The sequence below is a fragment of the Trachurus trachurus genome (assembly GCF_905171665.1).
Source record: "Trachurus trachurus genome assembly, chromosome: 7".
NCBI lineage: Eukaryota > Metazoa > Chordata > Actinopteri > Carangiformes > Carangidae > Trachurus > Trachurus trachurus.
Genome location: NC_139901.1, coordinates 12,197,805 through 12,213,258, shown reverse-complemented (window position 1 = coordinate 12,213,258; position 15,454 = coordinate 12,197,805). Strand labels below are relative to the sequence as shown.

The window sequence follows — 15,454 nt, the reverse complement described above, 5'->3', positions numbered from 1 at the left end:
TCTCGGGCAGGCTAAACTGCTGTCAAGTTCATCGATACTTGCTTTACACCACAGTGCACAAAGACAGCCCGACTCCTGGCTGCAGGCTCCCGCTTTAAACAACTCCAGAGCCTGCTATCGAACTCCTCTGGGCGGCCATCAATATCGCCTCTGTCTCTCTACCCCTCTCGTCACAGCTGTTGGCCGTGCCACAGAGAGAGGGCTGTGTAGCAGGAGAGACAAAGTGTTTTCATAACCATAGGGAGGCAGAGGAGGGTGTTGTTTCCTGGTGAATCCACATCCAGTCTGCTCTTAGAACTTCGCTTCCTGCTGGACTCTTCCTCTCCTACTGAACTTAACTTGTGTAAAGTTTCTCCTCAAGCTCTGCTCCTTTATACCAGCTCCATACACTGTTGCAGCAGCGACAATACATTTTCATGACACCTAATTAGACCCAGTGTGCTGCTGTCAAGCTGAAGCAAAGACCTGCGCTCTGTCCCACATCACCTGTGATCCCTGAAGAGAAAATGAATTGTGTCCCTCTTTTTTTTTTTTTTTTGCCACAATCACTCGAAAATCCTTCCACTACTCTGAATTTTAAACTGTTGCTCTAAAAGAAGAACTGCATATTTAGTAATTCACCATGTTACAAATGCGGAGCTCATTTCACCTCTACTGCAAACTACCATGAGGGAAATAAGAGAACTGGGGAGCTGTGTTACTGAACACCATCCACAACTCTGCCCGAGTAGGAACTGCTCAACATGAGATGAACATGGTTTGCAGTCAGGGGTGAGAGAGGAGTGGATGGTATAATACTCGATGTTCTGTGTTATTATCCAGTTAGCAGCTGGGAGCATGTGTAGCCACTAAGTCACACAGATTGCTTTTGTTGCTGGAACCAGTCGGCTGCTGCCTCTGGGCTGGGAAGGGATTTGAATGAGTACAAATATCTCAGGGTCTTGTTCTCAATTGAGGGTAAAATGAAGCGTGAGATCGACAGGGGATCTGGTGCAGTGTCAGCACCAGTGCGGCAATTGTGCCAGACTGATGTGTGGGCGTGGAGTCTGAAGGTGAAACTACGCTCCAACACTCAGCCACGGTCCTGAGCTTTGCGTCCTTGCATCACGTCTACAAAGGGATGAATTGAGTCCCCTCCACAGGGTGGGGCGGGGTCTGTCCTCAGGGACGGCGTTAGGAGCTCAGACATCCAGCTGCTTTGTGTCAGTGGGTTTTCAGTCAAATCAAACTGGTAGAGGATGCTCTGAAAGGAATTTGGGAACACCTCGGGATCTGAAAGGAGGAGCTGGAAGATGATGCTGACCTAGACCTAGATGCACTGGATGGATGAGTGGTAGAAAATAAAGCCATGGACTATTTAGTGTGATAAGGCTTATAGAAGACTAAAAAAAGACTTTTAGAAATGTCTCCACCTTTCTATTGGGGCTCTTTTTATTATATACGTTTATTACAGTTGGAGCGACCTCATCTGTAAAGATCAAGGACAATAAAATGTCACTATGGATGTCTGGTTAAAAGTTCAAAGTAAATCAATCTGGTGGTCTCACAATGTCCTTATCTTAAGTTATATCTTTAACATTTGAGTGTTGAGAAATCAGAGGTAATTAGAGTCTTTTAGGAGAAAATTTGAATCTTCTCCATCCTGAGAGCATCCTTCAGCTTCGGCTTGTGTGACTACACTCCAGATATGGTGATGCAAGAGAGAGCACTTATGAAATCTCTATGGGTCATGAGAAGCTAAAGAGGGTGCAAGGAAGTGGAATAACATCCAGGGGGGAGCTCTTGTGGAGGAATACAAGCTCAAAAATGGAGCGAACACTAACAGGCAGGAGAAACAGGTCTGGAGGCCCGGTGGGGGAGCGCAGACTCGTGGATGTGTTGCTCCATCCCATCATTTCTCATGCTTTGGCTCAAGGTGCTAGGCCTGGACAGCTTCATGTGACAACCGTAATGGCTGATGGAGCGGGGCCCGCCATGTGCACAGCCTCCGCCACCGAGCCCTTCACCCTCCCTCATTTAGGGACATTGTCTCCCAATGAGTATCATTTGTCACCAGCGACTTGCTCCATGCAGACGCTCATGCTGTTTTTCTGTGGCCCAAGCCCATTTCCACAGTTGGTAAACAGCTAAATCCCTCTCCCAATCAATGCAGCCTATTTAACTTGAGCTATTGACTCACTGGGCCCTCAACAGACCTGAGAGGCTGAAAAAAATACAAATTAGACAGGTGAGAGGGAACAACAGAAAATGGTGACAGAGACTATGAAAAGTCACATTTTCAATAATGAGCTTTTGGCGGCAGGAGGGAAGAAAGTGACAGGGTGGAGGTAAAGGAAGCAAAAGAGGGGAGAAAAAAAAGAAAAGGAAAACAGAGGAGGAATCGATCGATATGAACAGATAATCACCAGGCCTCTGTCCCAATGTGTAAGGAGTGTGACATTGCAGAGGTGGGCACGGCAGGGAAGAGATCAATGGGCTGCTTTTTGTTGATCCGTAATCCTTAACTATCTATAAGTAATTAACCTTCAGAGGAGAATGCAGGGAAGAAATAAATGGAGAAATAAGAGCAGGAATACCAATGAGCTCTGGAAAATAGAAGCTACCTTGCATTGGCCAGATAACAGCAGAGGAAACCAAATTAACAGTGGCCTCCTTTACTGCTTCTGCAATTTGCTACATCTGATTTGTATTTATTTGTCTGGGATGCTTGCTGTAAATGACTCCCTCTCCCTGTGGTCTTCACACAAAAAGAAATATAATAAACAAACTCACTACTAAATTTGATCTCATGTGACAAGTAAATGTTCAAATTTCTTGTTTTGTTCTGGTTATCCTCTGGCTGCTGCTGAGTGCCTCCTCTCCCAGAGTGTTTCCTGACAGGACGTTGTTAGGAGTGAGAGTGCCCTCTGTGGGTGTTGGAGGAAAAACAAGGGGAGAGGTGCACCTGGCCGTTGAAAAGAAAACCTGCTTGATACCAAAAAGATATTTAATGCATTTGACTTTTATCCTTTTCTATTTATAACCACAGCATGTGTGAAGAGACAAGCAGCCAAATAACACAACCTCTACTGTCAGATAAACACAGCACAGTCACAGTGGTATCTGTACAGGGTTTATTGGCACACAAATGCCCATACAGTATATTATGATTATCTCAAATCAAAATTTCTGTCCCATCTTACTTCAAAGAATGTTCAAGTTAGTAAAAGGCATACCATGTTATGGAAACGTGTCACATTAATTCATAACAATACAACGGACTTGTTTCTAAGTGGCATACAGTGTGTGTATTAAGAAACATCATAACTTATTATTACAATATGGCTGCTGTCAAAAGCTTGAAGCGAGTGATTATGGTGTTAAAAGCTTGAAAAAAGTCATCTGGAGCAATGACTGTGTTTTGACTTCATCTGTGATCATCAGATAAAAATTGAGCTCAGGATTTTTTCTCATTAACTTAAAACATTTCACTGGAAAAATCGTACAATTCTACAACAGCAAAATAAGAACAAAGAAAAAAAAAAGTACTTTTTTCATTGAGGATCTGTTTGAGTTGAGTGCTGCTTCGAGGTTACCCCTGGCGGCTGAGGGAGGCTCCTCACCAAAATGGACACCTGAAGATAAGAGAATAAAGTTCTCATCAGAATCATTGTCATTTCAGATTAAAACAGGTTTTAGGAGGATCCCTGCTCTTACTACATTCTGAGTACTGACCATCCGATGTAGCACTGGCACAGGTTTTCATGTGATGTGGCTTGCTTAATGAGGAGGTCAACTTGTACTGGCACATCCAGAGTCTCATCATGAGAAAAGTCTCGACCTGTGGGGAACAAATTCTCGTCACAAAACAAGACCTTTCCCAGAACATTCAGTTTCTTCAGATTTAAAGCACAATTTGTACAGATGGTAATGTACTGTAAGAATCTTTAAACCACTAAAAGCAGATATATTAATTCTGACAAGGTGCTTATTATTTCCTGCAAAAACATCATGGAGAAAAAGAAAGTTATTGTACATAAGCTGCCATTAAGTGTATAATCTACGTATTTGTAGTTTGTGCCTGTTGAATGCTGCAGAACTCACCTGTGAGTTTGTCCCTCACTCTGTTGATAATCTGAATGGCTTTCTTGTTGAGTGCTTCAGGTTGCACCAAGCCGTCTCCAACTAAGAAAACACAAACACGCTGACATCAATAACTGCTAACCACTGAGAAAAAGGAACGTTGGAGTGCTCTCTCTCCATCAAGACGGGAGGAAATCAAAGTGGACTTGAGTGCTGTTGTACAATAGCACAGCAGTTGCTGCAATCATTTATTACAGCAAGAAAGCTCGGCATTGTTCTGGTGAAGCAACCAAAGAAAATCTGAAAGGCTGCGAGACAACACGTGAGCCATGGAAAGACAGACTGAGCTGGTAACTCACTGAAGGAGTGAATGGATTCAGGCACTGTGGTCCCTGGTTTCTTGTGTGTGCTCTCTCCTAGATCTATGCCCTCGAGAGCCTCTGCAACAGGACAACACACAGACACAGGTTTAGACAGTCACATTATAAAGCAGAAAACGGAAAAGCAGTCGCACTGCTACGGCTCACAGACTCACCCACTGACTGTCCAGCTGTGTATGAGTCGGTCCTGGTGCGGGAACGCTTGTTTCCTTTGGTGTTTGCTGGAGCAAAACAGGTAAGATGTGAGTTTCTTTTTTAATTATTCAAACTAAATTTTGGCATGTTTTAGTGATCGAAGGAACACCTACAGTAAGATCTCCTGTATCATTAAGATTCCTTTAAAAAATAATAACAAAAAATAATGACCATCACTTATGATGAAGCTAGTCTATTTCTCTGTTGTGGATGAAGTGTCTTTCCCACCGTGGAAAGACTTGTTCACCTGTGTTCACTTGAATTTAACCAACGACCTTTAGGTGTCTGCAACTCTTCTTTAACCATTGGGTCAGTTTCTTTCCTGAATATGAGCCACACAGATTTCCATTTTACTACTGAGACAAGATTTTGTTTTTTCAGCCTGATGTGATTAAATTTCATGCCCCACGTTCTCTACGAACTTAAAAAAAATAAATAAAAAATTCAAACATTGGTGTTAACCTTGACAAAGCTGTAACTAATTTACAAACCTTGACTTATCATGGACTGAGTCAGTCACATCCACTTCAGTGTAATTGTCATTCATGCTGCTGTGCTCTTTTCAGGCTGCAGCATTTAATTTGCCTGTTCTATGGTTTTTTTCTCCTTACTGTCCATGAGCCTCCAGTTGAGCAGTGGGTCGTAGACGAAGGCCTCCAGCACGGCCATGACACTGTCCCGGTGCTCCCTCAGCACCTCCATCACTGTGTGGCAGGTGATGCGGTAGTTACCGTCCAGGCCCGTCACCTAGGAACCAATCAGACCCAAACCTTATTATTGGAAACAAAGCTTTCACAGCATCAGAAGAAGTGAAATCAGAGGTAGTTTCTATCTTGTGTTTATCAATCAATCTGGTCGCTGAGAGCAGAATCCAATCCAGTACTTAAAGGTTTGCTTGAGGAGCTCCCGCATAAAATACTGAGTTTTATTTCTTAATGCTTTTATGTTTAATTCCTTTTATTCTTTGGTTATTAATTACATGCCAAAGTGAGTCATAACTTCTGATAAAGCACCACACACTTGGGAAATACTAATTATTATTTTGACTGAAATAAAGAAGACACAGAAGAAGCAGCTTAGAAACAGTTCAATTTAAGTCCAGGAGTAAAGTTTTTTGTAGCATCAGTGTAGAGGACTTTGCAATACTCGGATAAAAATAGGAGCTTCATAACAAGATTTTCCCACCACAGACTTTTGGACTCTCCAAGCTGAGCTGCTTAGAAACTAGCCAACACAACACTTTGTTTAGAGGTTACTGCACAATAGGATTTAGCAGAGGTGTCTACCTCCATGGCGTTGGTCAACATCCTTGTCAGTCGGAACGGGATCTTCTCAGGGAACTTCTCTCTGGTCATGGCCACCTGTCAGGGGTCAGAATGACACTGAGTCTCGGTTGAATCATAAAGAAAAATCTGTGACAATGTATCGTCCGAAAATCTCCTCTCACCTCAAAACAGTCGCCAAAGTCGATATGGAGGATCTTCCCACTTAACCGATCCAACATCAGGTTAGACGGATGCCTGACAAAATAATGGAAACAACATCCTTGTTACTATTTCATGTTCATTTTCATTATTTGGAAATAATGTGTCAGACATTTGGCCAAGGAGCTCACCTGTCACCCAGTCCGAGGATGTAGCCCACCATTGACATCACAGCCAGGGAGCGGGTGTAATTGGTCCTCCTGTCAAACCACACCTGGACGAGGAACAACAACATCTGAATTACAGGAGTTTTCAGAGCAGAGCGGTGTGGAAAACAGCAAAGAAAATCTCTGGCAAGCTGCGTGTAACATCTTTCCAGACACTTGAACATGTAGAACATCATGTACACGGGCTGCTAATGTTCCTAAAAATGGATTCAATTTGAAGGTGTGTTTGTGAAGTGCTGCTGCTGAGTGGTTTAAAGTAGGACACAGACACAGAAAACTGATTCTTTGGGGATTACAACTGTTTTATTTCACTACCGCTACATTTCCCTCGGTAATTAGAAATGTGAGACTGGACTAAGAGTTTTCTCCTCTCTCTGTTTCCACTAATGAAAACCTTTCCAAAATGGCTGCCAGAGCACCATGGAGCCACCCTCTTCAGAAATGTTCATTTACACATCTGTATGTTATCTTCTGTATAACTGAGCACTCTTGACATTTTCCCACAGAGCCACGGGAAGGTGCAGACCGACACTGGGAGGATGAAGTGCACTTGATCATCCTCCTCTGTGTCAACACAGCCAAGGCACAGAGCATCTCACCTCGGAGGAGGGGCTCTTGAGCCACAAAAGCTTGGCCAGGTCATCTCCAGCAGTGTTGTTGACAGCGTGTTCAAACACCTCAACCTTCTCCATCAGTGTCAGGTGGTCGTAGTCTGGGGCCATCTGAAACACAGTCCAATGCAAAGCTGTTTAAACTCATTCAACTTCTGTTAATATTAATGAACTATGAATTTCACATGCAAAAGTTAACTGGAACTTTGACTCTATGGTGCACAGCATTTGGACTTGTGGTACAGCACCTGATATGACTGACAAACTCAGGGTTAAAGACTCCACCATGATGACTGATGGTGTGAAAATGTCATCATTTAACTTCACAGCAGAGTCTGATGTAATTTCAGTTACCAGGAGCGCTGCTGTGCCGTATGCACCCAGAAGCAAACATCATTGTTCACACACGTCTTGTTTATTTTGAATTCCTGCAACATTTTCCCTCTGATTAACTACAAATCACAGCTGTGTGATGTGCTTTGAAGGTTAATATATTATTTAATAAATATAAGATCAATTGATGTTGATGGGCACTTCATACTGAATGTTTACCATAAATGTTGATACCTGCCACAGTGAAAAACAGAAAACGGTGTGCACATTCTACATGTTAATGTAACTACTATTAACAGCTTGAAATAATACTGCAATATAAGCAGGTCTTAGGAAAATCAGAATCTGGTCCCATGACAATGAGGATGTTAACTGTGTTGAAAGATTTGCTGTGTGTCTCCCTGCGGCTGTATATTTGACAGCGGAGTTAAATGCAAACCTTAAGTAGAACTGAAAATATCCAGATTGATCATTTACCTTTAACTAACTGTAAAGTTTTGGATTCTGAATGAAATGGGTCGGCACACTCTCTCTTAAAGACTACAATCTGTCACTGTCTCACTCTCCTGTCTTCCTCATCCTTTATCTAAAACTGATTGATGGCCTGACTGACTCACTGGATGGTCAACTTAATTTCTTGCCATTCTGGAGGCTTAAACTGAGTGTAACACATCATTAATAATTCAAACATCATTAGCAAATGGAAAAACATGTTTTCAAAGGAAAATTTGCACAGAGGGAAATTGGCAAGTGTTTATCCGCATAAGTTTGTTTTTAAGAAACCACAATTTATAAATATTGACAGAGGTGAGAGACATTTCCTGTCTGATAATCTTGCTGTGTTGAGCAATCATAATCACGTTGTTGTCGTCAACATCCTATTTGGGACCAATCAGTCTTGAACTTTGTGTCCTGCTCCTATGACCCTGATGTATCTAATGACCCTCTGCAAGTGTTTACCACAGCGACTGTCAGTGTCTCTATCTGCTCTGTGCGCTCTGCTCCTGCTTGTAATCCAAGGCACTTTTACTTTCTGTTGCGACATTTCAGTGAGGAAGATTATTTATGTACTGTGCGTGTTCTCCTTTGCCAAATTGGACATTTCTGAGGCAGGAAGACGTAGTTAATTTGTGCCAATTAGGGACCAGTGAATGTGTTTTCATTAAAAACTGATTGGTATCCATCACTATAATCACTGAAAACAGATGCTTCCTCTGATTTGATGACTCTATTCAGTGTTTAAAATCCATGTTTTAAAATGAAAATTACAAATATTTCATGAATGAGACCAACTGTTGGCAATAAAGACTAAATGACATGTGAGCACACATGCTCATTTACACATACATCTATATTGAATGAGATGGCGTGATTAAAATCTGCCCTGGGAATGTGACTGCTTCTAAAATCCTCAGGTTACTAAATAAGCTAACTGTCTGAAAGAGAGAAAACGCTCTAACAATGTTAACAAGCAATTTCATGCTGCAGGATAAACATAGTCGCACTGATTTGATTGATTCAAACCATATTCATCTCAGTGGTTCCTCACCCTCAACATGATGCGATGTTCAATGTTGAGCAGAATCTTTTTCTTCTCTCTGTAGTCTCTGATGAGGGCATGTAGGGTGTCACAGTGTGGTACCCAGCCAATCAGGCCAGAGTTAGTGGACAGGGGGATCACTGCGTAGCGCTGGATGCTGTTGAATGCAACACAAACAAAACACCATACAAAAACAAAAAAAAGGTCCATTGTCAAAGTTTCAATAATTCAAAATGAATTGTACTATTCCTCAGAGTCTGTGTAAGTGTGTGATGCTTATATCCCAGTGGGGACTTAAACCTGAAAGCACACTAACCCACAGGGACTTGTGTTACCATCAGGACAAAAAGAGAGGTCCCCATGGGAAGAGACTGACTTGGTTTTGGGGTCAGTGTGAAGGGTAGGCAATTACTTGTAATGGGTAAGGTGAGGATAAGGGGCTAGGGAATACATTATGTCAACGAGTGTCCCCTTGAGGATAGTGGAACAAATTTTTGTGTGTGAACATGACTGTGGGTCCACCTGAGGTTCTTGCGCAAGGACGCCGGGTCGTTGGCCAGCAGTGTGTTGACTAAACCGAACAGCTGCATGACTCTCTCGTCCTGCCTCAGGTCCTCGTGGCCCTTCAACAGGAACATGAACTCGTGGCCGTTACTTCCTGTAGAGGGCACAAACATAACATTGACAAACTGCTCATAAAGGGTTAAGGCGATATGAAAGAATCTTTATTATTTGGTTGGATATGGAAGGTGTCCATTCTCTCAGTTCTGCATCATCTCCATTACCTTCGCCTGAAGCTACGTCTACTGAACCCGAGTGCACAATAAATGATTTCATAAGAGCTGCATCATTCCTAAAGTAGAGAAGGCTCTGTTCCAATAGTCCCTCACTTCATGGTCACACTTTGACTTGGAGTGGCTCTCACAAAAGACAGATATGACGGGCTGTGGGAAAATAACTAATGAAAGGAAGCTCACTTGTGATTTGGAACGAGCTACCGTAGTTCATCAGACAAGCCTCCTCACTGTCCATTTTTAAAACTCGTCTTAAAACCCATTTTTACTCCTTGGCCTTCAACCCTGCGTGTGACTCTGCTCTTGTTTTAGTGTTTTATGGTTTGTTTTATTTAAAAAACAATGAAACAACTATTCTACTGTGTATTCCTGTTTTATTTTATTGCTTTTAATTCTTTTACGTCTCTGTTGTTTTGTCTATTATGTACAGCACTTTGTTTTCAGCTGTGGTTGTTTTTAAAGTTGAGTTGAGTGATTTGTGAAGAACACAAAGCTTCCTCCACAGGTAAAAGTACTCAGTGAACTTCATATTAAAAAACAAGTCAGCAATTTCATCATTCATTGTCAATAGCATTCATTCCAACGACGTCAGACAAGGGCATGGGATCATGGGAGTTGTATTCAATAATACAGCCATTGAAAATCAATAGGAATTTGACCTGTATAATGGTTACGGAACTGGTAATGTATTAAAATTTTACACATGTACTACTTTGTGACATATTTCACTTGACGTTGTTGCATTCTAATGAAATACCACCATTTAACTCTACCCTCTACATGTTGCACTTCGATGGCAAAAAATTCAGGTAATGAGTTATTGTGATCCATAATGAATGACCAATACAAACATCGGAAGGAAAAAAACAAGAAGGATTAGGTTGTCTGTCGGCTGCTGACTTCTTCTTCTACTTTACTTCTGCACTGTGAACATCATCTGGTGTTTACCCTGACGGAGTATCGCCTTTAGAGGGAAAGTGGCACATTTGACAGGCAGTTCAAAGGACATGGTGCGTTCCCATAATAAAATAGATTTAAAAATGATTGCAAAAATTTGGGGTAATACAATTACAAATTACAAATAAAACACAGGAGTGTTCATTTTTAGACATGATACTGCCTAAAAGTTACATATTAGAACTTTGTGACTGTATGATGTCATTTTCTCAATCTATTGACATGCATTGAAGTGGAAAGTGAAACTGGAAAATCTATGCACCTGATGAGCTCTGTGACATCAAGTTTTCAGAATGAAAGAGTGGAAAATGTAATGTAACACTGTAATTGCCATGTCAATGGAGTTAACTTGTACTCCCAGTGGAAAGAGTAAAGCAAGGTCTCTCCTAATGACAATACCAGTAAGCTATGTGTCGAGTGTCGCTAGGGGGACAGAGCGCCGACAGTAAATCTAAGTGGCCTGTAGCGGGTGACGGCTCTTAATCTGAAGTCTTGCTCCAGTGGCTGGCTGATTTATCAGCTATCATCTTTTACAGAGAATGTTGTGTAACACTTATGGGATTCTTCAGGACAAGGTATCACACTGTCCAGTGGAAAAAGTGTGAGGTAGAGTGAACCATTTGTGATTGATAATCTGAGGATCTGGCCTCAAGACAAGGGGACCTCATAGTACCGAGACAAATTTGAAACGCTCCGCAGTCGTATTTCATATCATGCACAGGAAGATGAGGTGTCAGCATTAATTATTTCTGTATTCAAATTAATGCAGATAAATAGTGTTGGGAGGCTAATCGATGTGAAAGACTTCTTTGGCTCAAAGCCACGGCCTCTTGTTTTTTTTGCTGTGGTTATGTTTCAGTTTGGTATAAAGTTCATCACTGGTTTGATCTTGCCTTGGTTGGAAAAGAGCATTTTCACTCTGTTGTATTATCAGAACTTTGCCATGGCTGATGCATTCACAATAAAGCGTGGCCTTGGAGCTGTTTGTTGTATAAGTAAAGATTTTTATTAATATTGAATTTTCCCTAATGTGATGGCCCACGCCTGCTGAAAGCAAATGACTAGGAATAGTCGTTAATCTATTTTCCTAATATAGCAGGTTCAGAGCCAGGGCCTGTGCAATTTTCTCCTAATCTTACCCATGATGGTGAGCTTGCGTGGGCGCTGCTTGGAGGTGATGACCTGCAGAGAGGCGGCGATGGACTGAATGCGGATGATAGGCTGGTTGGGGTCATAAGTGCCTGGTACAGCCAGCTCCAGGTCCCGGCACATCAGCAGCTTTGGAGACACATATTGCAGCTCCAGGGAGGTCAGCTGCGTGAAAAGTTGATGAGGTGGGGATGTAGCACAGGAAGAGACAATTAGTTTTTAGTTGTGCTGTGTAAAAAGAAGAAGAAAAAAAAAAAAACTCCACTGACTAAACAGCTCCTGCCAACAGCGCCTACAGCGATGTGACTCTGGCTCATATGCAAATTAAGGTCCTATCTGGAAAGAATTGCTAATACCCAGCCTTTAATAGATCTCTCCGGAACATTTCACTTTCTATGTGTACATCAATAAGTGCCTTCTCTGCTTGTCTGCAATTAACAATCAGTAATTTTACCTGTGTAAAATTAGACTCTGATAGACTATCTACAGGGCTTTTATGGTGAAATTAATTATAAAAGCTGTGTGGTGACTCCAGAGCCTCACCCTGCTCCGAAGCTGCATCCTGGAGAGGGTTTATTTCTATGTTAATGCCCGGTGGGGGTATATCTGCACTGCTCCCAGCATGTTGTTATGCTGCTGTGTATTTCATGGTGCTTACTGTAATGTCGCAGCAGGGAGCATCCCCGAGAGCAGGACTGTGCCACAATGTCAAACAGTGTTGTCGTCTACATTTGCCCTGTGAAGTGAGTGCACCTGACAGAACTGTTTTTATTGTCACTGCGCTACAACCCAATGATGGCTGTGAGAAATGACATCTATCAGTCCGATTTCATCTGTACTGCAGACGATACTAAACCTGGTGTTTGGTAATGTTTAAGCTATCAGCTTGGCCCAGCATCGTCCATGATGCCGGGCCAAGCTGACTGGTGGATCTAAATGATTTACCTTAGATGGATTAATCCAAACTGAAGTAGCTGATTCAACTTCAGAGATATGTTGTTTACATATGCAACAAATTGGCTATATCAAAGGTCCATGTCTTCAGGCCAAGAGGAGAAGCCTCACTGAGATGTTTTTGCTCCTTAGAAACTAAAAGACTGTATCTACTTATGTATCAAAACATGAAAAACCACAGAAACATGTCAAATACGGGACCTTTCACGCTGTGGTTTGGTGAGTAAAAAGGTTTTAGTTACTTAAAATACACTGAAAGGAAAAAGTGGTTTCAGGATTAGGAAAGCTGTACTTCTTCTGTGTTTTGTCTGTTTGCTAGGAATTTGGTAAGGCTTGATTTTGATCAAAATCAAAGCCATTACCAGAGACAAAATTAGATGCCACATAATATCCCTGCTCTCCTGGGTTTTGCCTTATGTTTTTTAATTATCCCTCACAAATGTGGTATTTAATGGGGAAATGCTGTCCCATGATGTTTCTCCATTCCTCTCTGCCTCCCATCATCCCTGTGTCTCATCACATCCTGCCATCTTTCAACACTATTTTTGGCGACCTCACCCAGACAGGGATGAATGAAAGAAGCGCCCTGTTTCTGTATCATTATCTTCCAATCACTGCTGAATCTCACTCCTTCTTTCTACCACTTATCATGACTAAGAGACAGTACTTCAGATTTACCTGTCATGAGATCAAAGAACAAGTCGGTACATGAAAGGCTAAATATATCTCAGCACGTCTGATGAGAGATTGGACTGGACATGGGCATGCAGAACTGGTGGGATGTCAGCTCCAATTTCTCCAGGAGGCATAAAAGATGTGCTGATTCTTTTAAACCACATTTCTCTGATTTACATGAGTCTACATCTTCTTGTTCTTTTGATGAACATGCAGGCAGGCTAATACTTTTCTGTACTGGACATTGATATAGATGTCTAGCCTGGTTGGCACGACTTTCCAATGTTGATACTCAGCATTGGGTCTGGCCAAGACGTTAAGAGAATCCATTTCTCAAAGCGCATCCTTCAAACCTGGTTTACCCGCCCCCCTCAAATGCCTCAGTCTGCTATTGGTCGAAGCCAGAATAGGCGGTGTCGAAGCTTAAACCAATCACACCGCTCCATGCTGCTGTTTACAATGAGGTTCCGGTCGCTGCTCTACTGCTTGAACACGCCTCAACCCAGAGCCGTTGGAGAGGCTCGACGTTGATTGGCTCTCGAAAAAGAGGGTGGAGTTCCCGAAAATTCGGGAGACAGAAATCCAGTTAATAGCACGGTTGGCCAGACTAGAAGTCAGCAGCGCTTTTGCGAGGCGTGACGTCACTAGTGTGGGCGCGACCAGGCTAATAGATGTCAATAAAATATTAGAATCTGAAGGGGGGTTTATGAGAAAAAGAACATTTTGTAAAGTAAAATCGTTCCCCTCACCTGTGGTAGCTGCTTAGAGATACGTCTGAACACATGGTAGTAGAGATCCCAGGCCTGGGTTAGGTCTTTAACATTCCCAGAGCGCATGTACTTCCTGCACCAGTCCTGAGCCTCCATCAAGTCCCTGCCATAAGCCTGTAGCACAAAGTGAAACAAACACATTCAGTCTATGCACAATGACTCATTTAATGAAATGTAGTTGGTTTGCCAAAGCAGGTGCTGTAACCATGGATGTTCCAAGGATTTCAGGTAAGAATTTTGTTTTGAATGGTGCACATCTGCAAATGCAGTCTGAATGGAAGAATCTGAGACTGCACGAAGAGCTAGAGTTACCGGTAAGACCTGTAAAGGATATAAAGACATTCACCCTTTCTTCAAACTTTTACCGTGTATTCATGAAGCTTTTTGACACTAGTCAACAAAAATGATTGATGTTAAATTAAAAGCCAGTGATCTAATTTAGATACAAATAGAAAATTGACTGGATGTTTTTGTTCACTCAGGAAACAAATTGAGGAACTGATCTAGAACCTAAATATCTCATTAGTCTGTATTTGAGTTTCCAATGAATGTCAACAACAACAAATACATACAACAATACAGACTTTAGTTTTTGAAGGAACAACAAACAAGACAAAACTGTAAATGCAACCTATGACTGAGTGACATGTACCTGGTTGAAAGAGGTCTCTTTGAGGGTCTGCGGCCCCCTCTCCATCATGGCATGTAGAGGCTCCAGAACAGCAAACATGCCCTTGACGTTGCGCTCACCAAAGTAAAGACGTGAGGCCTCTTCAAGGCCCTCGTGCCACATCTCATGCCATAAGATGGCCACTCGGATCAGCTCCTCACTCACCTGGATGAAGAAAAATAAACATGAAAAGGTCAGGCTGCTCTTTCCTTTTGCCCCCTCAAAACTCAGATATAAAATATCAGGCACCTGGTTGTCATCTGGCATCTAAGTTTATCAACAGATCCGCCAGAGATACTTAGACGTACAGTAAACAGTAGTGGCAGAAAAAGAAAGTTGTAAAGAATTCCAAACTACACATTTTTAATGCTGCAATTTCAATTTTCTTTTTTGTATGAGAACAAAGGCTAAACTTGAGTGTAAAGATGCTCAAGAAAAAAAAACAGCTGTGTCCATGTTTAAGTTGATTTTATTCAGTAATGTTAAATATATGTATGATATGATTCAGTCTCCGTACCATCATGGCCTGCTGGACCAAAGTGTTGCAGTGTTCACACATGTTCTTCAGGATCTTGTTAGCAGCATTGTGGCGGGCTGTAGTGGTGGACTTGGAGGCCACAGTCAGGGGGTAGATCAAAGCCTTGAGGTGAACAGACAAAAAGAATTCAGCAATTCATCACCGTTCACTGATGGTTCCACTTAGTAACAACAAA

The 15,454-nt window shown here is 42.1% G+C and overlaps 1 protein-coding gene across 1 annotated transcript in view; it reads right to left on the bottom strand.

The window, feature by feature from the left end:
* Positions 1-3,105: 3,105 nt before the first annotated feature.
* Positions 3,106-15,454, bottom strand: part of mtor (mechanistic target of rapamycin kinase) — an 87,633-nt gene continuing 75,284 nt past the window's right edge. The window contains exons 43-58 of the mRNA XM_083976314.1: positions 15,259-15,381; positions 14,724-14,906; positions 14,051-14,185; positions 11,663-11,837; positions 9,295-9,430; positions 8,782-8,929; positions 6,888-7,010; positions 6,253-6,335; positions 6,085-6,157; positions 5,924-5,998; positions 5,249-5,384; positions 4,598-4,663; positions 4,422-4,502; positions 4,084-4,164; positions 3,715-3,820; positions 3,106-3,614 (exon numbers count right to left, since the gene is read on the bottom strand). Of these exons, the coding sequence (XP_083832440.1) occupies positions 3,599-3,614; positions 3,715-3,820; positions 4,084-4,164; positions 4,422-4,502; positions 4,598-4,663; positions 5,249-5,384; positions 5,924-5,998; positions 6,085-6,157; positions 6,253-6,335; positions 6,888-7,010; positions 8,782-8,929; positions 9,295-9,430; positions 11,663-11,837; positions 14,051-14,185; positions 14,724-14,906; positions 15,259-15,381 (1,740 nt within the window). The 3' untranslated portion in view covers positions 3,106-3,598. The remainder of the gene's footprint in view (positions 3,615-3,714; positions 3,821-4,083; positions 4,165-4,421; positions 4,503-4,597; positions 4,664-5,248; positions 5,385-5,923; positions 5,999-6,084; positions 6,158-6,252; positions 6,336-6,887; positions 7,011-8,781; positions 8,930-9,294; positions 9,431-11,662; positions 11,838-14,050; positions 14,186-14,723; positions 14,907-15,258; positions 15,382-15,454) is intronic.